Source organism: Gasterosteus aculeatus, chromosome 12 (assembly GCF_964276395.1).
Source record: "Gasterosteus aculeatus chromosome 12, fGasAcu3.hap1.1, whole genome shotgun sequence".
Lineage (NCBI taxonomy): Eukaryota > Metazoa > Chordata > Actinopteri > Perciformes > Gasterosteidae > Gasterosteus > Gasterosteus aculeatus.
In genome coordinates, this window is record NC_135700.1 from 4,290,969 (window position 1) to 4,316,192 (window position 25,224).

At 44.5% G+C, this 25,224-nt stretch overlaps 1 protein-coding gene and 1 pseudogene across 3 annotated transcripts; one reads left to right on the forward strand and one right to left on the reverse strand.

Annotated features, from left to right (window-relative positions):
- sh3gl3a (SH3-domain GRB2-like 3a) lies at window positions 1-20,750 on the forward strand. 2 transcript variants are annotated; one of them, XM_040164796.2, is made up of 11 exons: window positions 1-233; window positions 14,455-14,523; window positions 14,815-14,887; window positions 14,978-15,121; window positions 15,203-15,336; window positions 15,507-15,665; window positions 15,967-16,070; window positions 16,547-16,671; window positions 16,784-16,816; window positions 17,242-17,307; window positions 17,669-20,750. In XM_040164796.2, exons 1-11 carry the CDS (start codon window positions 189-191, stop codon window positions 17,869-17,871), a joined length of 1,155 nt encoding a protein of 384 aa, XP_040020730.2. In that variant the 5' UTR covers window positions 1-188; the 3' UTR covers window positions 17,872-20,750. The 2 variants fall into 2 exon arrangements, with proteins under 2 accessions (XP_040020730.2, XP_040020740.2); XM_040164806.2 differs by lacking the exon at window positions 17,242-17,307 and having other exon boundaries at window positions 3-233.
- Window positions 20,751-21,828: 1,078 nt separating this feature from the next.
- Window positions 21,829-24,060, reverse strand: LOC120831370 (gap junction delta-2 protein pseudogene; annotated as a pseudogene). The gene has a single exon (XR_013451547.1). The product of XR_013451547.1 is annotated as a gap junction delta-2 protein pseudogene (transcript).
- Between the last annotated feature and the right edge of the window lie 1,164 nt (window positions 24,061-25,224).

A 25,224-nucleotide genomic window follows, 5' to 3' on the forward strand; every position in this document is an offset into this window, starting at 1 on the left:
GCGTGCTCCGCCCGAGCTTGACTGCGCTCAGGTCTCCGTCTCGCTCGCTGCAGCGTTGACCGCCAGTGACTGATGAGTGCAACGTTTCGGACCGACCCGGCTATTTCTCCAACATACATTGCCCACGTTTGCGGAGGGTTTTCACGAGAGGTCTTCTGCAGAGGTGAAGCTGCACGCCCCGGTCCAAGATGTCTGTGGCCGGGCTGAAAAAACAGTTCCACAAAGCCAGCCAGGTACGGAGACGCCTGTTATTGCGCGTCCATAACAACAATTGTTCGGATGTGCACCGTGTTTGCAAAGGACGGCGGACGGAATCGGGTGATTAGCAAACATTTAAAGTGGCAAACTGTGAGAACTTAAGTGTAAAAGTGGTTGGTCAGTAACTGATTTGAGGCATGTCGAAGATATTTGGGAAACGTTACTTTTTCATTCAGAGAAGTTGGTTCTGTACGGAGGTAAATACACCAAACTACGATGAGAGATCCGACGATTTACCGTACTCTCACGTGTAGGCGGACAAACATTCGTTGTTTGGGTTCATTTAAGGTGGTTCCGGGAACAATGCAATGTTACGCACGAATCGGCGTTGTTATTGACGTGTTGTTCAGCTCGCAGCGCACAACATCACACATGAGAAAGAGTCCCCGTGGTCCCCGACCCGCACGAACATGGGGATTTCACAATGGAAAGGTGAACATGCTATTAAAGCTTTTGTTTTGACAATGGAATTGAGAAATAATCAACAATATGTGTACACAACATGTATATATTTGGCGCGGTAGTTGTATTATATTTGGTATATTATAACTATAAGTCATATTTACGAACCACTCATTTAGAAATAGTCTCGTGTGGATTAGCACCACGTTTGGAAGGGAGCCCCTCCTGTAGCCGAGGTAAAGGCAGGCACAGTGGCACGGAGCCATGGGCCCTTGGAGCCATGGGGCCATTAGGCCTTCGCTGTAGTCTGTGAACGCTGCAGCTATTCTGAAATGGACCTGTGGTTTCTGCACGGTCTCGCCTCTTGTTCCCACGGCGCCGTAACAAAGCGCTCCGCGAGTGACCCGTGAACCAGTTCTAACATTTGGATGAAATGCCACTGGGGGGGGAAACCGCTGCCTCGTGGACCGTCCTCATGTGCAGTGGTTTGATCCTCGTCTCCAGGTGGAAACGGGTTGGATTAGACTACAGTTTGGCCCGAGGTCTGATCCCTCATGATACATGTCGTCTGCTGAGCCGCGTGGCCATCGGGCATGAAAAACAACGTATTGGCACTCAGGTTTGGCCTGGACTTAAGTTTGGTAATTACCAAATAAAAATAACCCTTTTGATGCTAATCATCAGTAGTACCGGATGAAACCGAGAACAGCTTTGCCTTGAATTGGTTATGATAAACATGATTACATATTCATTTTTGTCTCTCTAATCGTTTTGCTATTTGCAACATTACAGTTTGTTTTATAGTGTATCTGGAATCTCAAGTCCAACATTGATATTTAGGCGGTTGATGATGCATCCGCCGATAGTCCTTTTTTAAAAACATAAAAAAGGACATCACACAGCCGACACCCGGCTCAGGATCTCAAAGGGGACACTTCTGATTCATTTTCGTGCCTGTCAGTTGAAGCCCGCCTGCTCACCTACGTGGCGCCGCGTCCCGTTACCGACCCGTTAGCATACATGACATCACGATGAGTCACCTCAAGGTTTACGGTGTGGCTGTAAACAGCCGGATGGAATTATTTAATGATCATTGATGATCCATATTGGAATGCAATAAAATATTTTAAGCAGTTAAACAGTTTGTTTACGGCCGGTGTGCGTTGACCCCTGAACTCTGAAACCGCCGCGTGCTGCAATCACTTAGATCGGAGAGACAGACGGTAGTTGACTTAAACAATTTATACAATTTAGTCTTCAGAAGAAAAACTAATTAATCCTGATTAATTTAATTTAAGTTATTATTGAACTTTGCCAAACGCTCATTTTCACTGAACAGAGCCTGAACGCAACATAAACTAACTCAAATGTATTACTCAGTAACATCATCAGAACGCTGCATCACTGGAAGGTTCACCAAGAGGGCGACCGGTACGGCTCCCGGACCGGTTACATCACTGGTCACGGTGAGCACGGGGGCCGTGTGCCAGGGGAATGTGGGTTACATCAGCAGTCTATACTTCTGTAGTGGGTATACTGTGATTTTCGCCAGTCCCAGAGCGAGTGAGGGGGGGGAAAGGGACCGGCCGGTTGACGGGAGGGAGGGAGGGGGGGGGGGGCGTCCGTTAGTTAGGACAATGCGTCTGTCAGTAAGCGAGGATCGCTATAGTTTTGGCGTGACAGCCTTCAGACGGGGTGAATTTAGGAATGACAGAACGTTCTGTCACTGCGGTGTTGTTACGTATCGTCGCGTTTTCCCCAGTGGGCATACGGCGTATCAGTTAGACTACACCACTGTACGTCAGTCATGCCGTGGAGAGATTCCTGTGTGCACCAGCTAAATGTCAACCTGTCACTTCCTGTTTGTGTGCGACTCTGTGCTTCTCAGGGTCATTGTGGTTGTTGTGTCTCCATGTGTGTAACAGCAGACCTGCAGTTTCGCTTTCACAACCGGTTTCACGAGACCTGATGGATCCCCTCTGATGTGCAGGAAGCTTATTCCCCTACTGGTCTTTAATCGGAACCCAAATGAAGTACAGGCCTTTTACCTTTGCAGACAAGGCGTTGAGCTGAGAGACTCAAACGTAATATGAGTGTGTGTTCTGAGGGTTGTTCTCGTTGAACATTCGGCCAGTTTCCTGCTTCTGCAAAACTCACTGAGAAACGGTCGGACAATAACAACCAGAAAAAGCAAACAAACTTTTTTTTTGTATGTCATGACCACAAATATTGTTTGGTATTTCACCTGTTTCCTGAAGTGGAAATATAGAGAAACTGGGGATGATGCCAGCAGTAGATAAAAGGGAGGGGAAGAAACCTTCCTGTTTATTTTTCAACCATATCTGACTGTTTTCCCAGTGCTATTAGAAAGGGGGCAATGGGAACGCAACTTTTTGCTATGTTTATTAGCTTAGTCAGCTAGATGTTGTTTGGGGATTCACCAGTTGTTTAGTCTAGTTTTGGATACGTCCAAAAATGCCAAAAGAAATGAATGGAGGAATTTCCCCCCCTTCAAATGTCTTTTTTTAAACAGTTTGAAATGCCAACGTATTCAGTTAACAATGAATGAAAACTGAAATATCACAACATCCTCGCATTTGACGCCGGGACCAGAAGATAAAAATGCTCATCACATTATCAAAAATACCTTTGTGTGTTTTTGTTGAAACAGAACTTAAAAGTCAGTCATACTATGATGCACCATTTATCTACTGGTCTACTTCTCCGTAGATGCATGCGTCTCTATCAAGCGTCAAAGCGTAGAGGGACCACCTGAAAAATCTTTGTCTCCCAACTCTGCTTCATCTCATCTCATCTTCCCTCCTTTGTGTTGTTCAGAAGGTTTGGAGTTCAGCTATGGCACCCCTTCTGACCCGGGTCAGAATCGTCGGTTCCATATACTGAAAGTAACTTTAGCCCTTTGGTGAGGCAGCTCAAACCCGTTGAAACGAGTCCAGGCGTGGAATAACAGTTCCATTGGAAATATAACACCGTCATCCTTAATAAATGAATAAAGGATGAGTAATATAGAGTCTGAGAAGGTGTAAGGACTCTGTGGGGGCACAAAGTCCACACAGTGCAGGTGGAACCTGTTGTAGTTTTATTGCAATGACGTGTCGCACACAGAAAAAGCAGGACGTGTCATAAAAAACCTGCAATCTCCTTCCCTGTGAGTTCTACTCTCAGTCGCGGGAGACACATCCGGTGTGTGAGACGTGTCCACCACGTAGAGACAGAAATGACATGCCGTTGTGCTGATAGGATGAATAACATAAGATATTTAGTCTGTTTAGTAGAAGAAGAAGGTATATAGACCTGATGTAGGAAGAGTAGCCTTAACTGGATTCTGTTGTGTTCTGGCACTATATAAAAATGTAAACCGTCGACACCGGACTGCCCCTTATAATATACAACAATAAATAAAATGCTGTGATATGTGATGTGAGAAAGTAGCCTCAGCGGAAGAGTCCAGGTTAAAGTATCTGAGGCTCTGACTCTCGTCTTCACCGCAGGTCGTCGTACAAAACGTCGTAACGCGCCACATCATGTTATTGCTAAATTAGGTACAGTTATGTTAAAGTAGTACAGATGCAGCCCCAGAAACTGCGATCCGCTGGCTTCAGACAGAGAGCTGACACCTCCGTGAAATGAGTGCATCCATCTTTAATGACGGAGCAGCGGAGGAGCCCGGGCGTCTGGCGGGCAGCTCATCATCAGCCAGCGTGCCTCCCTGTGACGTGCTTCTGTCGATGGCACAGAATCAACGCCTTCGGGCCGAGCGGCAGCCGAGACATGATGGACTTCCCAAACTGGGAAGTTACTCAACTTGTGGAAATGCTGTGGCTTTTATCAGCTTGATCAGCGGGAATTGATTGTGTTTTAGTATCCAAGTAAGGAAATCCAGGAAGCGTCCAGCGTGTATTCCAGTAGTGATGATCAATATGAAAAGAGGATTTAATGTCAGTTATGAACAGACAAAAGGAGCCACAATGTTATGCAGGACGGAAGAGCTTGTGTTGAGTCGCCACCATGGCAACACTGAGTGTTTGACGTATGACTGCTTCTTCTCATTTAGTGTTTAAGCCTAGAGGTTCACTAGAAATTAAGAAAATATAATTTAATCTGCAGTATGTCTTTTTCATTATGTCAATTCTTCTTCCTTGTCTAAACCAGGGCCTGCATTACCCATGATGGAACTGGATCCTTGATGGATACGTAGAGAATTAGGTTTGTTTTTTAGTAGATGAGGAGTATTGGAGCGGTCAGCCACATGGACGCTGACCCGAGTGGTATTTAAGGAGGTTGACTCCAAACAGCTCCCTCAGGAGACACCAAAAGCTTGATGGAACGTTTTAACACTGATGTCCAGTTTCCTGGCTGTCATCACCCTCTCCTCTCAACACATGCAACGCCCCCCATCCCCAGCTCAGGCATACACCTCAAATGCATTTAATACCTATTTTTAGTAATTTTACAATTCTGTTTCTTTACACAGTTCTGTTTGAAAAACACTGTAATAAGGTCAATAATATGAGATATTCAAAAATTCATGGCATGTATAATATAATTATCTAAAATATGTCCAGTTTTAAAACATTTTGAGTTTATTCAAATGATATATATTCTATTATGTTTTGACCCCTGTAAACCTGAAAATGTAAGGTGGCGGAACCATCCAAAACTAAAAAAAAGGTATTTAAATGTTAATAAATTCAATATAAAATAGTATGGCACACTTCTATTGTTGAAGCAAATCATCCATCCATCCATCCATTGTCAAACCGCTTATCCAGCACACAGGGTCGCGGGGGGGCTGGAGTCCATCCCAGCCAACTTCGGGCGATAGACAGGGTACATCCTGGATTAGTCGCCAGCCAATCGCAGGGCAACACAGAGACATACAACCATTCACACTCACATTCACACATCTACGGGCAATTTAGAGTCCCCAATCAGCCTGATCCCCAGAGCATGTCTTTGGACTGTGGGAGGAAGCCGGAGAACCCGGAGAGAACCCACACAGACACGGGGAGAACATGCAGACTCCACACAGAAAGGCCACTGGGCGGAATCAAACCCAGGACCTTCTTGCTGTGAGGCGACAGTGCTAACCACCACGCCACCGTGCCGCCCTTTGAAGCAAATCAAATAAACCATTTTTTTAATACCAAAAATGGTAAGCTGTTGAGATAAATAAAATTGTGCCCGGCAATCTTCTCAAACATCAGGGTGGCACAACCGTTAATATGGTACTTTTATTTTGTGCAGTGCAGTCAACAGGATATTTCATCAAGCAAAGCCCAACTGACCTTTGTGGCTGAGTAAAAAATTGTGCATCCATGCATTTCGTGGATGTTTTTTTTATTCTATGTAAATATTCTCTTTTGTTACGGACTGAAATGTCCTTAAATGAGTGTTTAAGAAAAGAATGAGGTTGTGACATTTACTGAGTCCTTAAGCCTGCCAATCATCAGAGTCCCACCTATGGAGATAGCTGGCAAAACTAAATTGTTGTATTTGAAATAAAAACGAAAATATTTCCGTGATTACTAATAACTATTACAACATTACTAATTTACAAGCAGCAAACTAATTCAATGATATGAAATAACGTCTGTTTAATATAACTACTATATTGAATGCAATCATTTGTATTGTTATGTTTCTCCGTTTAAATATAAAATCAATATAAAATATCCTAAATACCTGGCCAAAGAGGAAAACATCTTAAATTATCGTATATATAAACTACATAATAATAATAATAATGTGTTCGGGACCAAGGCGTAATTTTGATATGAATAAATAAATATATAAAAAATTTAATATAAAATATATAGCAAATATGTGGTTGTGCCACTAGATTTTCTAGCCCGTGAAGTTAACAAATACTCTCAATAAACAATTTAGAACAACATGAAAAGTTAGATAACATCCTTAACTTGTTTAACCACATTGTTCCGGACCATTTAAATATATGCATTACATCCATTTTGCATTATGTATTTATTATTAACTTTTTTAGATGCCTTATCCATCATTGCCCCTTCAACAACAAACCCACTTGATAGGAAACACATAGAGATAAGATATTAGTGGTATGACGCTTTAGTGTCTACGGGGCTTGACTGTGATTTTATGTTCACTCCTACCATGTGGCCTGAGAGCTGGAAAAATAATCACATCAGACCTGTACAGCACTCCTCAGCTAATGACGCTGCTGATGATAATGGGAAGTGTGTCCGTTCTGTGGACGGGCCTCTAACGAGCCAATTAGCTGGAGTGGCAGCTTAAACCCAGGCATGACAGAGGACGACTAATACCATAATCAATCAGCCATGTCTGATGCATTTCTTTTCTCAGAAAAGAAAAATGCGTTTTCCTGTCAGTTATCTGATTGTTAACAAACTCACTGTTTATCAGGAGAATCTTCTCCCCCCGATGTCGGACGGAGTTTGGAGTCCCTGTAACAGCAGTATTGTGTGGCTTTGTAAGTTTGGAGAGTACCTTTGAAAAGATGTGTCTATCTGACCACATCATTTATACCCGACACGATGAGATTAACATTTATAGTTGAACACCGCATGTAGTCTACCTGATCGAATCCCAACGAGATTGGATTTGAAGGGGCTCAGATATTGAATATTTCCTGTCACGTTGAGGATAAAAGTTCTGTTACAGGGCTCTTTAACACTGCGATCGTCAAAGTAGAAAACCTTGTGCAGTTGTCCGATTGTGTGTAGTGAGAAGTACTCACTTTTCAGTAAACGTATGCGATAAGAAGATTGGCGATAGTGACGTTGTACGCCGTTGCTCTCATACTACTTATGTTACATTGTGAACAGCAAGTCGGTTTCAACAAGGCAGTGGCCGTCAGTTAACGTTAGCTAATATTAGTCAGAGGTTTGATAGCGTTAGCTAACGTTATCGGATGTTTGTAACTGATGACAGTTAAAAATGTCGGCCATTTATTTTCCAATGTGTTTTTATAATAACAAGCAGATATGACGACATATATAAGAAGAAAAGATTTCAGTGATAGTTATTTGGTGTTTAACTGTCGTAATAGATGTTAATTTCATCAATTCACTATGTCTATATTTTTCATTTTGGAAAAGTAAGTTTCGGTATCGGGCAATGAAAAGGTCAAAACAACTTGCCCAAAAGAAAAGTGCATGAAAATGTTAAAATTGAGCCCTGCATCAAACAGACAAGAGGAGCCAAACCCCTCAAAGGACACTTAAACAATACAATGTATACTGGACGGCCTCTTCCTTCCTTCTCACACTGAGACTTAAAAATAATGACATCAAGAGACCTGAATACCCCCTTCAAACATAACAAACCCAACCCAGTGTGCGCGCACACACACACACACACATATAATAACCATGCTGCTGGGTAGATAACAGTGTGTATACAGTCAGTGCTGAATGAATGGCTCCTTTATGGGGGTTATCTAACCAAGGACATCTCAAGCTTTTCAACTCACAGACCCACACACGTGAGAGACTGAAGCTTTTACACCAAAAAAAAACCTCAAACGTGTGGGAGGGAAAACATTCAGCTGTTATTTGTCTAGAAGTGAATTGTACCAATCTAGACATGTTCTCATATATGCAGAGATCGAATTTGTTAGTATCAGTAAACTTCTGAAAAGTAAACCATGAGAGGCTGCTCATTATTCAGCTCGGGGAGCATAAAGCGCCGGTTAGTGGACCTTGAGCCCTACATTGATAACGCTCTTTGCTGTTGAGCTAGTTGTACAGTCCGCTATCCTCCTTTCATTGACCCCATCAAACCTCTGACTATTGGCTATTTTAAATGTTCTTGTTAGAATGCTGATCACACTGGGTTCATTGCAGACGTAACTGTATATTTGATCAAAATACTTTCTGCACTGTCTCTATTGGCTTCACATTGCTACTTTTTAATAATCGTCATAGTCTCTGGTTTTGAATGTACATAGATTTATTCTTGGTTAAAAGCTCTGTTCTAATTACATTACATGTCATTTAGCTGACGCTTTTATCCAAAGCGACTTACAATATGTGCATTCAACCATATGGGTACAAACTCAGAAGAACAAGAAACAACAAAGTGCAATTTTCCTCAAATTTACAATTTGCTATAGAATTTCGGAAGGTTAAAGACCAGTCGAGCTGCTGCATTCTGGATGAGCTGCAGAGGTTGAATGGCGGCAGCGGGGAGACCTGCCAGGAGGGAGTTGCAGTAGTCCAGGCGGGAGATGAATACAGTACCTGCGCCGCCTTCTGAGTGAGAAGGAGACAAATTCTCCTGATGTTGTAGAGAGTGTATCTACAGGATCGTGTTGTCGCAGTGATGTTGGGTGTCAGGGAAAGTTGGCTGTCGAGTGTCACGCCGAGGTTCCTAGCTGTCAAAGTGGGCGTTAACACAGAGTTGCCAAAGTTGACCGTCAAGTCGTGGGTCGGAGAATCTTTTCCAGGAAAGAGAAGTAGTTCAGTCTTGTCGGGGTTGATTTTCAGATGGTGAGCGGACATCCACTGAGAGATGTCAGTCAGACAGGCAGAGATCCGTGCCGCCACCTGGGTGTCCGAGTGAGGGAAGGAGAGAATTAGTTGGGTGTCATCGGCATAGCTGTGGTAGGACAAGCCATGCGGGCGAATGACAGCACCGAGAGAGTTGGTGTAGAGCGAGAAGATGAGGGGACCCAGGACGGAACCCTGAGGAACTCCAGTAGTAAGAGCACAAGGTTCCGACACAGATACTCGCCAGGTTACTCTGGCATTCAGGTTACTGGTTCCTGTACCGCTGAACCAGTACCCTGAATGCAAGAAGAGCTGCCATGGTTAAAATAGAAGCTCGATCCGTTTTGATTCCAGGGTACCAGATTCAACCGAGTCTGGGTCTGCCTGCTAGTGAACCCTCCAACCGCAGATAACAGTTGTTAAAAAAGGTCTGTCGAATTCTCAGTCTACAACTCGATGGCTGAATTTTGAAAGCTGTGTTCTTTTTAGGTATCTGCTACACCCACCTCTTACTGACGTCTCTGGCCGGGTTAGTGCTGTCCTGTTCACCCTCTCCCTGCCTCTGCAATGCATCTCCTATGGGAAGACAATACACACACAAACACTCTGCAACAGTTCCTGTGTACGTGTGTGTAGGCCAGTGATTCAGCGCCTCGAGAGATTCCACTTTTCTGTTGTTGTTGAAGGGAAGCTGCTGTTTCCTCCTGTGGGCCGTGCATGGTGGCTCCGTGGCGCTGTCCCTGGTATCGGTAACATGTGTCAGCTGATCTGCGACAGACAATGTGTCACACAGCGCCTCACTCTTTTCACTTTTCACTGGCTTTTGCCGTTCTTTTCTTGCTGCTCCGAACTCCTTTCCCACAAGATGCACCGTGAAGGGAGGCTGACACGAAAAGAAGTCCGTCCTCTACGTTATCTCTGCATTGAAGTAATTAGTTTGAGGCAATTTTAAACACCCTGTGAAATAGCAGTAATTAAATTAACCTCGCCGTCTTTAAACCCAACCTTTCTTATTAGTGTTGTAATCTAAAGTCTAGTCACCACCAAGAGGCTCAGACCATTTCACCTTTTCCACTGTGTGATTAATGAGTTTTACAGAAATAAATGGGCTTTATCTCACGCTTTAGGTCCTAATGTTCAAATTACTTCCTTGGTAATGAGATCATTTTTATACATTTACTTAATACTTCTTTTTCATGCTTCAGTCAACTCAACTTCAAGAGAATACTTCTCTGATCTGCTGCCAATAATTAACATTATATGGCTGCATGTTGTCAGCAATAAATGTAGTTTTTTTTACAAATCAAAGATGTCACGGGAAAACAATGTTAACGTGACAGTATCTGAGCTTTGCCAGAATACTACAGCGAAGCCGTGTTCATACTGTCACTCTGCCACCTCTAGTGATTTGTGATGATCGCTGTATATATAATAAGTTGACGATCTGCATTCGCAATATGTCAAGTAAAGTTACTATTTGCTCGCATATGACCGACCTTATTGAACAGACACTAAGATCATGTGATATTATTTGCGTAAGCCCTGCCTTTAGTCTGAAGGCCGTCCTCAGACCAGCTCAGATTAAAAAATACCCGTCCCATTTTGAGAATAGCAACATGTAACCATGATAATGTATCCAGTATGTATCAGTCTAAAGATTTGTTTGGATACAGACATGAATTCTGAATCGCTCTACTGAGAGATGTGAAAGTCACTAACTAGAGGAGCGAGGGATGTTCATGCTGGCGAGTCTACTGAGCCGTGGTAGTTTAGCCTTATTATTTCTTACTATATATATAAAGCAGTAGATTATAGAATATGTGGAGCACTGGATTTAGAGTATATAAAGTACTGGATCATAGATTATATTAAAAAATGGAGTACAAAAAGCAGTGCAGTAGTGTGTATAAAGCAGTGCAGTAGTGTGTATTTTGTGGAGGGAGTCTACATTCCACCCTGAGTTCTTCCACCCACTCCATCGGGGGAAGTGAGATCAGGTGTGCCAGGAGACACACCTGGACCTGATCTCCTCATCAAGGCGTGGGTACAAAAGGACGAGCAGGGAAGACGTCCGAGGAGAGACACGGTTGGGGAGGTTAGTTCGGTGAACGTGCTCTGGAAAGGAGCTTGATTTGTTGTTGTTTTTATTAACATCATACTACATACCATCCACATCTGGATGCCATTTAGGTTGGAGTCCAGCGGTGTGCACGCCGCACAGCTCTGTGCCTCGATACGGATGCTTGATCCTTGTTCTCTCCTTGTGGTTTCTAGAAAGGATGGAACAAATGTGTGACCCCTCCACCCAGCGCCGCCTGTAAAGCCCTGTGTTCAGAGTACAGGAAGAAGGAGCACACACAAGCACAACAACAAGGTCGCGCAATCAAAGAAGGACTGCGGACAAAGGCCCGGTGCCGGCGTCCTCTCTGATGTGTGATTTAAAACGGAGCTCACCTCCTGACGGAGATAACCCAGTTCCCTCGCGTCACAAAGTAGCGAAAAGCAATCCGACCCACCCCCGTATCTTCATATAAGTGATGGTTCACAATAGCAGAACACCATTCATTGCACACTTTCATCTTTACTCTTCATTCATCTTTTCTGTGATCGTCTACACCACATTATACTGCCTTTTTCTACATACTGTTGCTTCCTGGGATCTTCTGCACATGACTGGTGGTCACTGGTTCTCTAAAGTATCTTTTTTAATCATTGATTGAATACAGCATTTCTGGGTACTTTATTGTTCATGTTAATTGAACTACATTACTTAAAGGGTCATGTGCTCACGGAGCAGCCGATGAGCGGATGGATCAGACTGAAAGGACGTGCGCTGGTACCTTCCTGCTCTCCGCACGCTGTCCTAGAAAGGCGCCGGTTCACTTCCCCGCTCCCTCAGTCTGCTAATTTTATCCATGTGACCCATTTGGTGCCTATAACTCCTGTCATTTACCGACACCCAGCGGTCCCGCCCGGCTCCTCTCACACACCCCAACCATCCAGCTCAGCATCTTCGTTCGCCAAGCGTTGGGTTGGAACCAGGAGGTATGCTGAAAGACATGATCCACTGTTTAGGAGAGCAGTGTTGTGTGTGTGTGTAAAGCTCTTATCACAATCAATCATCAAACACCATTAGAGGCTCAACATTGGCTTTTAGACAAAGAATATGTGAGTAGCTGCGCGCTGATGAAACCACTAATACTTTCATGAGACATTGACCCGTCACCAAATGCATTTCTGCCCGCGCAGGCTTTGGAGAGCGCCCCACGTAAGAGAGGCTCCAGCAGTCCAAGCACATCATAGAATGGTTAGGGGTCATCTCTGGAAGCTGAGACGGGCCACATGCTGGCGTAACTTGAGACGCACAGAATGACGTCACATTGCATCTGTCGAGGGAATCTTGGGTCCCGCACCATCTCATTTATTCACATCGCTCATGACGTCCACCTTTAATTGTCCAGTTGCGAAAGCTCACATTGCCTGAAACCGATTATTTGTGGGATTTCAGGGTCTTATTTTGCCGATTGCCACCGAGTTAAAAGCTAAAATGCGCAAAATTGAACCTGTAACTTTGAGTGCGCAGTGATACAGAACGGTCGGGTCAATGTGAACAGGTACTGTACATTATCGCTCAATAATGTGGCCCTCGTGACTCACTCTCAGCCAATCAGAACGCTGGATTTCATCCATATTCTAAAAATATGTCTATTATAAAATCTTAATTAAAAGGTGGCTAATAATGCCAACTCCTATTTTATGTTTAGGCAACAACGAAAGCTGGTGAGTCCAGCATGTTAAAGCTGTCACTTAAAGAAATGAGCAACGCAACAAACAACAGTACGACCCTTGGTTGGTTGTCGGGTTTGAGAGACAAGCGGGTTTCTGTCACCATGTGTCACTCACACCCAGCATGTCCTTTTTGACCCGATGACTCGGAGGGGTTGTAAGGCTAGCTTCCGAGTGTGACTTGGGTGAGCTGAATGTCCCGGGGTGAGACCCCCATGGACAACCTACCTTCTGCGTTCTGTCTTTCTCAGTTTTTATAGGAAACAAACCGCAGTCTGCCAGCCATTTCATGGAAACGTAAAGCGTATGGAATATCAACCTAAGTAATGCATTTATTCAGTATTGGACAGACTGACCTGCATTTAGAGGTTCCTGGCCGACTGCCCTAAATCTTTCTGTATTAGTCCACTATTTTTACTCAGAGAATTTTAATCCTCTTTAAATCTACCAGAGGAATCGTGTCAAAGTTCCATTACTCTGTTTGTCAAACATTTTGAACAGTGCAGGGATCAGCGTATTACTGCTGTTATTACTGTGAGGCCATAATACCATTGTTTTAACAGAGGCAACTGTTTTTCTAAAGAACTAAAGGAAAATAACAAATGTCTCCCTCGCACTAATAATCATGTGCATCACAGGTCACTGGTCATCGACTGGGTCTTCTTATCTCTACAATACTACCTTGTTAATGACATGTTTGAAACCATATAACCAATGAACAGAAGTCGCCACATGGAGAATACGGAGGAGTGACGTAGAGACTCCCTATACGCGTCAATCACAGTAGCCCCGCCCTAAATCCCCCCTGCTTTGTGGTTTATTTGGCGCTAAACGGAACTGAACACCACTCTGTATCGAAGAAGACTTGAAACTAGATATTAAGGCCATAAACTCATGTTTATTGAGGGAATTGATCAAGAGGGAAGGTGAGTCATTTTCTCACAGTCAACCAGACTAGTTTTTGCATCGGAGGAGTCGCCCCCTGGTGTTCAGTAACGGCAAATAGTAGATGGACTTTACTTGTACATCTCTTAATCTGGTCTTCCAACCACCCCGAGTGCTTTTACACTGCATTTCATCCTTTTCACCCGAGTTACCTGCCTATCAGTAACTAACATGACACCATTCTCATACCGTCAAGTGTCAAGGACACATCAACACAGATGGCGGAACCATTGCAGAGCAGAGGGAATACAAGTTTAAGACACTTCCAGCCGTAGTCTTCAGAACGAGAGGCTGCCTCCTGGTTTGAATACATAGGTTTTGTTCCTGTCACCTAAGAGCAGGCGGCACGAGACATGACAGCGTAATAGAGGGCCTGAAGAGAGGAGGAGCTCCTGCAGAACCTGGACACTCTGCTGAAGTTGCGCGTTCTAAATGTGGACGTGTAGACTGCGTATACGGGCGGAACAAACTCACAATCCCTCCTCCTGTCACTTGGTACTACACACCCAGTCCTTTAGCTCTCTCTCTCTCTCTCTCTGCTGTCCTCGTGCAGCTGCTCAGTGAGAAGATCAGCGGGGCGGAGGGGACCAAGCTGGATGAAGACTTCATGGAGATGGAGAGGGTGAGTTCAGTCCAGGTGTCTCATCATGGATGGAAATTAGTGATAGTGTCCTTGTGAGGAATCCAAAGTATCTTAAGCTGGTTTTGTGATGAAGTATTACAGGATAAGTTCTAGAAGTCATCAAACGTGAGCCATAAGTACAGACGGGTCACAGCGTTATGTCTAAATGATCTCTTACATTATATAATCACTAGCTGAAATGAATCTTGTTCATTTTAACTGATGAAGTAAAAGTTTAGTCATCATTATGCAGCATCTTTTTTTAAACATTCTTGTCTTGCGCCTTTTTAGAAGATTGAAGTGACCAACAAGTCCGTGTTCGACCTCTTGTCAAAAACAACAGAATACCTCCAGCCGAACCCAGGTACGACGTAACGGGTGGCTTCTGTTAAAGAATGTACACCTACTGCATCTCCCGCTAAGGTTACTGTGCATCATTTGTCCTCCTCCACAGCCTCTCGAGCCAAACTGAACATGCTGAACACAGTGTCTAAGATGCGAGGTCAGGTGTCGCCCACTGGCTACCCTCAGACGGAAGGCCTGCTGGGAGACTGCATGCTGCGCCACGGCCACGAGCTGGGAGAGGACTCCGTGTTTGGTAGCGCTTCTCGCGTTCCGCGCGCTGTGAGATTTCCTTAGGTTTCCTTTTTTAGGTTAACCGTGTCCCTCTGTCCTGCAGGCTGTGCTCTGGTGGAAATGGGCGAGGCCATGAGGCAGATGGCGGACGTGAAGGACGCCCTGGACATCGGTGTCAAGCAGAACTTCATTGACCCTCTGCAGAATGTACAGGACAAGGACCTCAAAGAGATCACGGTACAAACCGATTAATCCGGTAGAAGCTCTGCAGTCCCGTGCTTGTTACCATGGGTACAGGAGGTGTCCCGGGCCAGTGTCTTGTGTAGTGCCACGCAGGTTTGGTGAGGAATAACGGGACTGAACTTCCACCATGCGCCGTGTTGACTCGTCCCTCCCCGTGTTTGCAGCACCACCTCAAGAAGATGGAGGGCCGTCGGTTGGACTTTGACTACAAGAAGAAGCGTCAGGGGAAAATCCCCGACGAGGAGATCCGGCAGGCCGTGGAGAAGTTCGACGAGAGCAGAGAGCTGGCGGAGCGGAGCATGTTCAACTTCCTGGAGAATGACGTAAGAGAGGAATGAAGAGCAGGCGCCTTCCGTCCGTTGGGAACAGCAGTCTGCTCGGTTTGCTACGTCGGCGCCGCGGGCAGCGGCGTGCGTTTATCGACACGCGAGCAGCAGCGCGTCAGGTGGAAGGACAACCGTCCGATAAATGATCAATAAGTCAGGCTGACTGGATTAACATGTTCAACCACGCGACCCGGCTGTTCAGTTAGACCACAGGCATTATTATTATGTCGTAACCATCAGAAGACACAAAGTCAGATCCTTACCTAAGGATGTGTGTGTGTGTTATTGTGGCCAATAGGTGGAGCAGGTGAGACAGCTGCTGGCGCTGATCCAGGCGGCCGCGGAGTACCACAGGCAGTCACGTGACATCCTGCAGGAGCTCAGTGGAAAGCTGCAGAAGAGGTGAGGAGAGCGACCTCACTTTGCCGATCAGCCGCTTTGTATTTCCATTCTGTGACAAATATTAAAATATGGAAACCGGTAATTAGATCAAACAAACAAGCTTCATCGTTTAGTTCCTGGGTGAGGAGAGAAGTGTGGGACAGCAAGAAGAGGTGCACACTAATTAATGTGTGTTTTTGTAATTCTGACTTTGGCCTCCAGAGGCAGCAGTGATCCTCTACAGCGCACACAACTAAACACATTCATTCTCTCTCAATTCAATACACTCTGTACAGCCCAAACTCACAACATACTCATGTGTACACAGTCTGTACACAGAGGTGATTCATATATTGAGACTAGTAGGGAGAATAATGATGCGATCTGTGAGTGCATGACTCGCGCTCACCAGACTGACTGTGTGAGTTCAAAGGAATGACGTGTGTGTGTGTGTGTGTGTGTGTTCTTTCTCCCCCTCATACCCTCCCGTCCCGCAGGATATCCACAGCCAGCAGCCGGCCCAGGAGGGACTTTCACCAGAAGTCCATCAGGAGCAGCATGCAGCCCGTGGACTCGGGTCAGCACAACGGCCTGTCCTTCAGCTCCTCGCTCAGAGCCTCCGGTACCGGCTCACTGCGTCTCTCTTCTCGTTGTGTAACCTCAGTCACTTTCATGCTTTGCTTTGGCATCATGTCGCTACATTTTTTTTTTTTTTTTTCTATCATCCCAAACAGATATGCAGATCAACCCCACAGTGAATGGTAAAAGTAGGTATTCCTTTATACTTATAAATGATATTTATCTTCCCTCACCAAAGTCAAATGGCTTATAACAAAAGGCACATAATAAGACAGTTAAAGGTTATGATGATTAATCACGTAATGTGGCTATTATAGCGTTAAATATAAATGAGTTGTTTCTTGGTAAACGAACTGCTTATTCATCCTTGTTTTTACATCAACATTAAACTCCAGCGTCACGGGGTCAGCGCTTGTGGCTTTGCAGTTATGTGAAAGATTGATCCGCGCTGTTCACTTTGGTGACGGCGTTCTAACAAACGCTGCCGCCCACTAGTGGTAGAAGTCAGACACAACTGTGTGTGTGTGTGTGTGTGTGTGTGTGTGTGTGTGTGCGCATTGTTTTGTGGTTTTGTGCTCAAACACGTCTTCATTTGTCTTCACATCTCACCCAGCTGCTCATATAACATCTGTTCCACTGTCATGGCCTGACAGCCCCACCATCAATGGCAATATTCATCGTGAGTAACACACACCGACTCTTTCTACTGCTTTCAACCCGTCCGATGTGAGGGTCTTCAGGTTTGTCAGATGAAAAAAACAAACCAAACAAAGAGTTTAACGGTCATTCACAATCGTGAATGTATGGACTTTCTCAGTTGTCATGGAGATGTACTGGCTAGTTAGCATAACCCCATCCACTCAAGCTCTATTTTCTTGTCCACCCTCCAATCCATCTTACCGTCTTTGATCAGCAGAGTGGGGGGTCGCTCAGTGGTCGTGGCGAAATGCGAAACAATTCGCTCATGTTTGTGTTTCTAACATTTGTGACGCTCGCCCATCGCCCTCCTAAACGCGCTGCGGTCTCTTCCTGTGGCGCAGCGGGCGAGCCGCTGGACCAGCCGTGCTGCCGCTCCCTCTACGACTTTGAGCCCGAGAACGAGGGCGAGCTGGGCTTCAAGGAGGGCGACGTCATCATCCTCACCAACCGCATCGACGACAACTGGTACGAGGGCATGATCAGCGGCGAGTCCGGCTTCTTCCCCATCAACTACGTGGAGGTCCTCGTCCCCCTGCCCCAGTGAACACGGGGCCTCGGCCCCCGGAGCATCTCGGGGAGGAGACTGTCTGTCTGTCTTCTGAGGTGGTTGTTCGGTCCCGACGAGACTTGGGATCAAATTTCACTGATTGAATCGTTTTCTTCGTTGATATTCACGAACCTAATAGAGCGACTGAAAAGCAGGCGTTGAAGCGGGGCCCGGCCTGCTGGGGCCCCTTCGTGTCCTCTGGGTGTGGCCACGGGGAAAGACGCTGTAATCCACACTTACCTTCACACAGTAACCACCCCAAAAAAAGACGGGGGTCCCGGACGTCTCGTATCATCGCTAGCTGAAGAGCCACTAGGGTCCAAGTATGAACAAAGTCAGATGAATAATGTTTAAAGAGTTGTTTCTCCCAAATGAATCCAGCCACGCAAATAGTTTGGGTTTGAGTTGTTTGTTTGTCAACAGTGCAAATTAATGTATTTTATATCATCTTTTTAAATATCTGTTGAAATTGTCTTGACATCCCGACAGCGACTGATATATCACCTCAAATAGAGAAAAAGTGACACCTGTGGAGCTGCCTGCTGCACGGAAATGAGCCAATGACCAATAAGGAAGTTCGTAATGATCCGACGTGGCGACTTTCTCGCTCCATTGCCACTGGAATCACTGGACCGCGTTTTTCGTTTGGATTGTTTTTAAGATCCATCGTTCTCTACTAGAGAATTAAAGAGGTGGCTTAGCAAATGGGATTTGTGTGAAGTGACCCTCTTTAAATATTTTTCTTTTACATTTTCTCTCCCTAGAAAACACTGCTCACTGCACAGACTTTGGAGTTTTTTTTATACTTTGTATTTCATGTGGTGCGTTGTTCTTTTTTTTTAACGCTTATGGTTTCCCGGTGAAGTCTTACCAAAGTTTAAGGACATTTTCAACCCACTAAGAGCTTTGTTTCCGTCCATAAAATAACAGAGTATTCTTTAAGCCCTGAGGACCCCTCATTAGGCGACTCGGTGTGATATCTGCCACATGGGGACCGACTATGTGATGGTTTTAGAGCCGTCTCTGTTAGAAGGATTTACCTCCAGGGGGGAGATTTTCAGCAGAAATAAAATAAGTAGATTCCTTGAGCTAAAAGGATTTCAAATGAAGGCTGAAACCAGACTCCAGATGATGGCCAGCAAGTTTCTTGTTTTTATTGGAAGTGTGAATTCTGTTATTAGGACATTAGTTAATAAGGACATTAGTTGAATGTGAGGTTTTTTCCTGCTCCCAAAGAACAACAGCTATAAAAACTGCTTCAATGTCTTTAGGCCCAGTCTGTTTCTTCCCGTGTCGGGTAGAAACAGAAATGATGGCTTAAATTACAAAAATTACCCCTAAATTGTAATTTATATATATATATATATATATATATATATATATATATATATAATCTCATCCAGACGACATGCTTTTACGATGAGGAACTGAAGTGAACTCTCCTCTCCCTCCCTTTGTCTTATTGGGACATGATGTATGGACTGTAGCGCCCCCTCTTGGTCAGACTGGGAGGAGCGCTTTGTCATACTGAAACCGAATGAAAGCGCTTTTTTAAAATGTCCTTTCTAATGCACTGAAGCTTTAGACTCCGCACAAGTTCATAGACATGCACCTTTATCTTTGTTCACATTCTGTTCCTCGTTTTCTTCAGCGTTGCACTTGTTTTTACAACAATGATAGAATCACCGCCATAGCATATATATGTATATGTGTGTGTATATATATATATATATATATATATATATATATATTGTGTGTGTGTGTGCATGTCAAAGTGACAGATACTTCTATTTGTGTAACACACTTGTTGTTTGGTCTGCACTATATTGAATCCACTATCTCAATTACCTTTTGTATAGATAACAATGAGCCAATAGATTACCTTGTGAAACTCCTTGCAGCTCTCTTCATTAGCTAGTAACAAACTGTGTGGCCATGCTGATGAACGTGTTACTTTAGGACGTCCCATCAGGGTTGAGGATTGAGCTTCACCTTCGTAGCCTCAGTAATTGTCACAATATTGAGCCATCAGACAAAAGGGGGAAAGAGACAAAGAACCCTAAATTGTCAAAGAGAGGCCATGGCCTTTTTAATTACCTCAACTGTACATTTATTAGAAAATTTAATTTGATCATATTATAGTCAGACACCCCCTTGTTGTCTAACCTACAGTTCCTGGTAAGCTTTTAGTATGATACAGTTGCAGGACATTTCTATCATAGCTTTAAGAAAAAGGCAAAGTAGAAGTGAGCTTTGAGTGACACTTTGAAGTGGAATTAGTGCTTTTTAGAAACATCTTCCCTCCAGATTGTATTTTAATTGGGTATCTGTTCCATTATGTACTCGATAGGTTTGTTAAGTTTTGTCTTTTTAATGTGCTGTGGACCAACTTTATATAGAGATAAACTAAACACACAGGATACTTACTGGTAGCTCTAATGACTTTTTGATTTGACATTGTGGATTTTAAACACTCGGAATGTCTGAGCACATTTTGCCATCTGCAACACAGCAAAAAGAAATAGATCACAGGAATGTGCATCCAGAGGTTTAATTTAACAGGGAAGAAGACTAAAACTTTAGTACTAGTGCAAGACGAAACCATCACAAAACTAATCATCTTTACTAACTTTCCCTTCCAAAGTGTTTCGCTTTGATTTAAGACTGAAAACAACTGACTATTGACGCCCATTTGTCACTGTACCGCAGTATTCTCTTCAGTCTTCATTGTACAAACTGTTAAAAAGCAAAGCAAACTGGTTGCACAGCTCTGTGTTTCATTTCTTTCAGTAGCATAATGTATGCAAAAGGTGTTTTATAGATGTTGTAAATGAATTTATTGATATATTGCATAAATAAAGACAAGTACACATGGAGCCACCATTGACGTGCGGTTGTTTATTTGTGTGTGGCTTGATCTGTCAATCACACGATATGACCAAGATTTATCTAAATTTGTATTCTTTTTGATGTGTGGCATCAAGAGTATTTCATTTCTGCAGTGACACAGTTTGATGTGAAAGATCCAGCCGGCATAGAGCCACACATGGAGGATGAACTGGTGACAAAGTCACTTTTGGGTTCCCTTATTACCCAACATTGGTGTTGGACCCACAGAACAAACGATATGACTCGATGGACGTCCCCAGGTTTTGCAGTCTTGACTGAATTGAGCAGCGTAGCACGAAGCCTGGAGACACGGAGTGAATGAGTGAACTTAAAGAACGTCAAGCTCCATCCACACACACTCTTAGCCAGTTAGTTGGTCCAATTAGTGGACGTGTGGCTGATTAGCTAGCTTGCTAATTCCACCGTGCACTCATGCTACGTAGCATGAGTGGTACGCTGGTTACAGGTAAGGATCCTGACCGTGGGGCGATGGCAAACATCACGCTACCTTGCTAGCTAGCTAACAGGCCAGACATCCGTCCTTAAAGCTTCATTCACTCTCCTCCCGGCTAGCACACTTTATGGAACTTTCATTGTTGCCCATCACAACTTAATCATTTATTTTGTTCTCGTCAAATGACGGCAGGAAACTGTATTTGATGTTGTTTCTGCTCATATTCTAGTTGTATGAACCTCAGTGACCTTGTGTGTCACATCATTGTTTTGCGGTTATTCAACATTTAGTGGTTTGCCACCTGGTTGCTTTATGGAAATGCAGTTAACTATTGCTCTTTTCTTACTGAGTAACCTATTAACTGTGTAATTTTACCTCCATGCCTTTGAGAGCTAATCAAAGGTAATACTCAAATGATGATTCAAGTAATGAAACTTGAGATGAGGTGGAGCAGCATTGTGGTCAATGCCTTCAATCAGCATCATATGTATTTCATCATGTGTATTTATTTGTATCTCTGTAGTACCCTGCCTTTAATTGTCCCTACGCATTGTGGACATATCCACGTGGATTTTGAGTCTATTAAATCATTAAATACCCACACACGGTTATCAGTATTAATGTTGCTATTTTAATGTTTTCAGGACACCCAGCATTGACATGCAGTTATTTTTGGAAAGAGCATTTGGGGGTTTCCACTCAACAACAACGGTTGTGATAGTTTCAAGACACAGGGTTGCAGGTGATTTTTTTCCTAGTAGCGCTACATGTTACAGGTTAATGAATAGGACAGACCTTTATTCAGACAATGAATCCAATTACAACGATTTATATCATACGTTTCACCGGGAGGATCCCTACTCGACATAGAAAACCTCACTTCAAATCTGAAACTACCCAGGAATGGATTCAACCCGCATTTGTATCTTTCTTTGACGGATTACGTAGAAGATATACAGAACATGTCTGACAGCCAGAGAGAGAGGGGCGAATTACATGTCAACTTCTGTCCCCTGTTATAGCTGTATGGTCACATGTAACCAGTAGTCTACTGGACAATCATTTAAAATGATCTGTTTAGTGCCATAGAGTCCTTCCTCTGTGATATTAATTGCATAGCTAGACTGCATCCTACCTCGGAAATATTAACTTCTGTTACAACTTGTATCTATTCAAAAGAAATTAGTTTATTGTACGCAATAAAAAATCGCCATTTTTATTTACTTTTAACATTTCACAAAAATGTCCTGGTTCTGGATGAATATGCCAACAAACAATTTTACTTAGAAGTACTTTGCGTTGAATAAAGAGCCTTAAATTTAAAAAAAAATTGGATGAATCTACAATGTGAACTATTACATGTTGTTGGGGACCCTTTAAGCTCCAAAGTGAGATCCACGAGTCACACTACAGCAAAGGTTGTAGCCTATATCCAGACCTCAGCACTCCTCTGTTTGTACTCTCTGATCGCCGTCTTACTCTTCAGAGGCTGCCTCTCTCCTTTATGGGAGTCCTGTGACTTTGTTTGATCGGGTCGCGTCTCTCTGACCTCCTCATGCTCCCTCATCCTGCCACAGTTCACAGCGCAGGTCCAGTCAGGCTGGTGCCCCACCACCAGGTCCAAAGTGGGCAGGGAAGTGGTGCTGGTCACGTCCCTGTAGCCTAACGAGGTTGTGAGACAGGGGCTGTCTGGGGGGAAGGTTTCATACCCCCCTTTCATACCTGGACAGCCTCCCCAGGACGCCCTCTCCTTCAGCCTCACAGACTGTCTGATCTTCTTCCAGCCCAAGTGGTTGAGCTCCAGCAGGTTGAGCAGGATGCAGAAAATCCCCACACAAAACATGAAGAGCAAGAAAATGGTCTTCTCCGTGGGCCTGGAGACGTAGCAGTCCACCGGCTGGCTGCAGGGGACAGACGTACAAAGGAAATGGACAGGTACCTGGAAGCCAAACAGCTTCCACTGGGCCACCACAAAACTCACCTCCAGAACAGCCCGCAAACACACATGGAAGATGTAACATTTAGACAGAACGCCTCCAGAGGCCTCTTCAGTCGCCTCCAGGACGGCGTAACCTCGAGCAGGACTCAAGGACATCGCTTTGTTGTGGTCTCCCCTCCGAAGGTTGTGAGTGGTAACGCCCTCTAGCACATCCGCCAAACTGTGACCCAAGTGCTTATGGGAGCGAATGGAGCAGCTGTCTGAGTCACAGCTCCGATCGTACACCTCGCGTCCACTGCCTTGCCCGACATCCGGGCCTCCCGGCCTTGGGATACCTCCTTGTCCCAGCCGTTGCCTCTGGGTGCCATTGTGGGGCAGCTTGGACAGGTTGTGCCACGTGTAGATGATGAAGCAGAGGGATGGCGTGGAGACGCTGATGATGTGGAAGACCCAGAAGCGAGGTTGCGAGATTGGCGCAAAGGCGTCGTAGCAGACGGTGGAGCATCCCGGCTGCAGCGTGTTGCACACAAACATCTCCTGTTCGTCGGTGTACACGTCCTCAGTGGCCACAGCAACAATGAGCAGCCGGAAAATGACCATGACGGTGAGCCACAGGCGACCGATCATGGTGGAGTGCTGGTGCACAGCGTCCAGGAGTCTCTTGAGCAGGGTCCACTCCGTCATGGCGGTCCGTGGCTGCCGGCTGCTTTGAGCTGCCTGGAGAAGAGCAGTCTGCTCTGGTCCGATTCACTTCTTCCCTGCTTGACTTTACATCGTAAACCTGTTTGCGGAAGACCTGATCGGAGCTTCCCAACCCGGCCTCATCCACACTGTCGCCTGGTTTTAATTCAAGTCTGGAAACAAAAAATCAGAGCACCTCTCCTCTATGATGGTAGCCTGCTCTCTGCCTGGCTGCCTTGAGAGTACTGGGGCCATCGCGAGAGAGAGCCGCCTCATCTTTCATAGATAAGGATGTCCACTTGACATAAGTCACTTGGCTTGTCTTTGGGATCCATTTTAAAACCGAGAGACCTTAGCCTTCCTCTACTGGAGGACCTGCTGATAGTGCCGACTGCTGATAGAGCAGTCTTCGCTCATTAGTCCTCTAATAGCAAATGTGCTCTTCCTTTAATGGAGACGGATATTTTCACTGATGACCAGTGGAGAAGAGCAGCCTCACTGTTACACTCCGATAACACACTCCGGAGACGGTAGAATAGGGAAAGAAGAGCTGGATGTCAGGAAACATGTGACTGAAAACTACTTTTGAAGGTTTGGTGGAAATAAAGTATTCCAGAAGTATTCCACAATCTGGTGTCTGGTGAGGTTTGCGGTTCCAGGGCTTGTTTTGAGTGCTCCTCGCCAGCCACTTGCCAAAGCTCTTATCTGCGTTTTAAAAAAAGACCCTTGAAAGGTCTGCTAGCCTCAAATCGTTGTGTCCCCAGATAAAACACTCAGTGACCCCTTCCCTTGCTTCAAACAGTCCCAGCTGAGTCTCAGAGCTCTGCCCACAGCCTATTTATGACATGAACAGAGACATTTGATGCAGCGGCAGATGAGCGATGTCATTCAACACGCAGTACACACTTTATATATTCTCATATGTTCTTAGGTGGATCTTTGAGCAGCTGATGGCAAAATCTGAGCGGTTGAAGCAGACATTTTTTGAAACGTTCCACGACGTATCATCTGACAATCGTATACAGTGAAAATCTATATATGGTGGTTGTAGGTGTGTGTGTGTGTGTATGGGTGTTTTTTTGTTAGGGTTAATTCCATCCTCTTTTTTATGCACTAATTAGAGCACAATGGATGCGTTTTACAAGCAGTTAGCAGATTTAAAAGTGTGGGTAATATTTAACAAAAACCCAACAAAAGGCCTGGCTTATTATAGGTAGGTTGCTTCTGTTACGGTATTGTTTAAACTACAAACACATATTTAATAAAAGACAAGTTGAGTTTTGGTTTCACATGGAAATATAATTAGAAAAGAATTTGCTTAACTTGATCCTTTTGAAACGTAACAGATTTCTCTGTTGAATGTGAATGTTGTAGACTCATGCTAGTA

Coding starts and splice junctions, on each gene's coding strand:
- sh3gl3a (XM_040164796.2), top strand. CDS start 189: ATGTCTGTGGCCGGGCTGAAAAAACAGTTCCACAAAGCCAGCCAG. Junction 14,888..14,977: donor ATACCTCCAGCCGAACCCAG/GTACGACGTAAC, acceptor CCTCCTCCACAG/CCTCTCGAGCCAAACTGAAC. Junction 16,071..16,546: donor AGTGGAAAGCTGCAGAAGAG/GTGAGGAGAGCG, acceptor CCCGTCCCGCAG/GATATCCACAGCCAGCAGCC.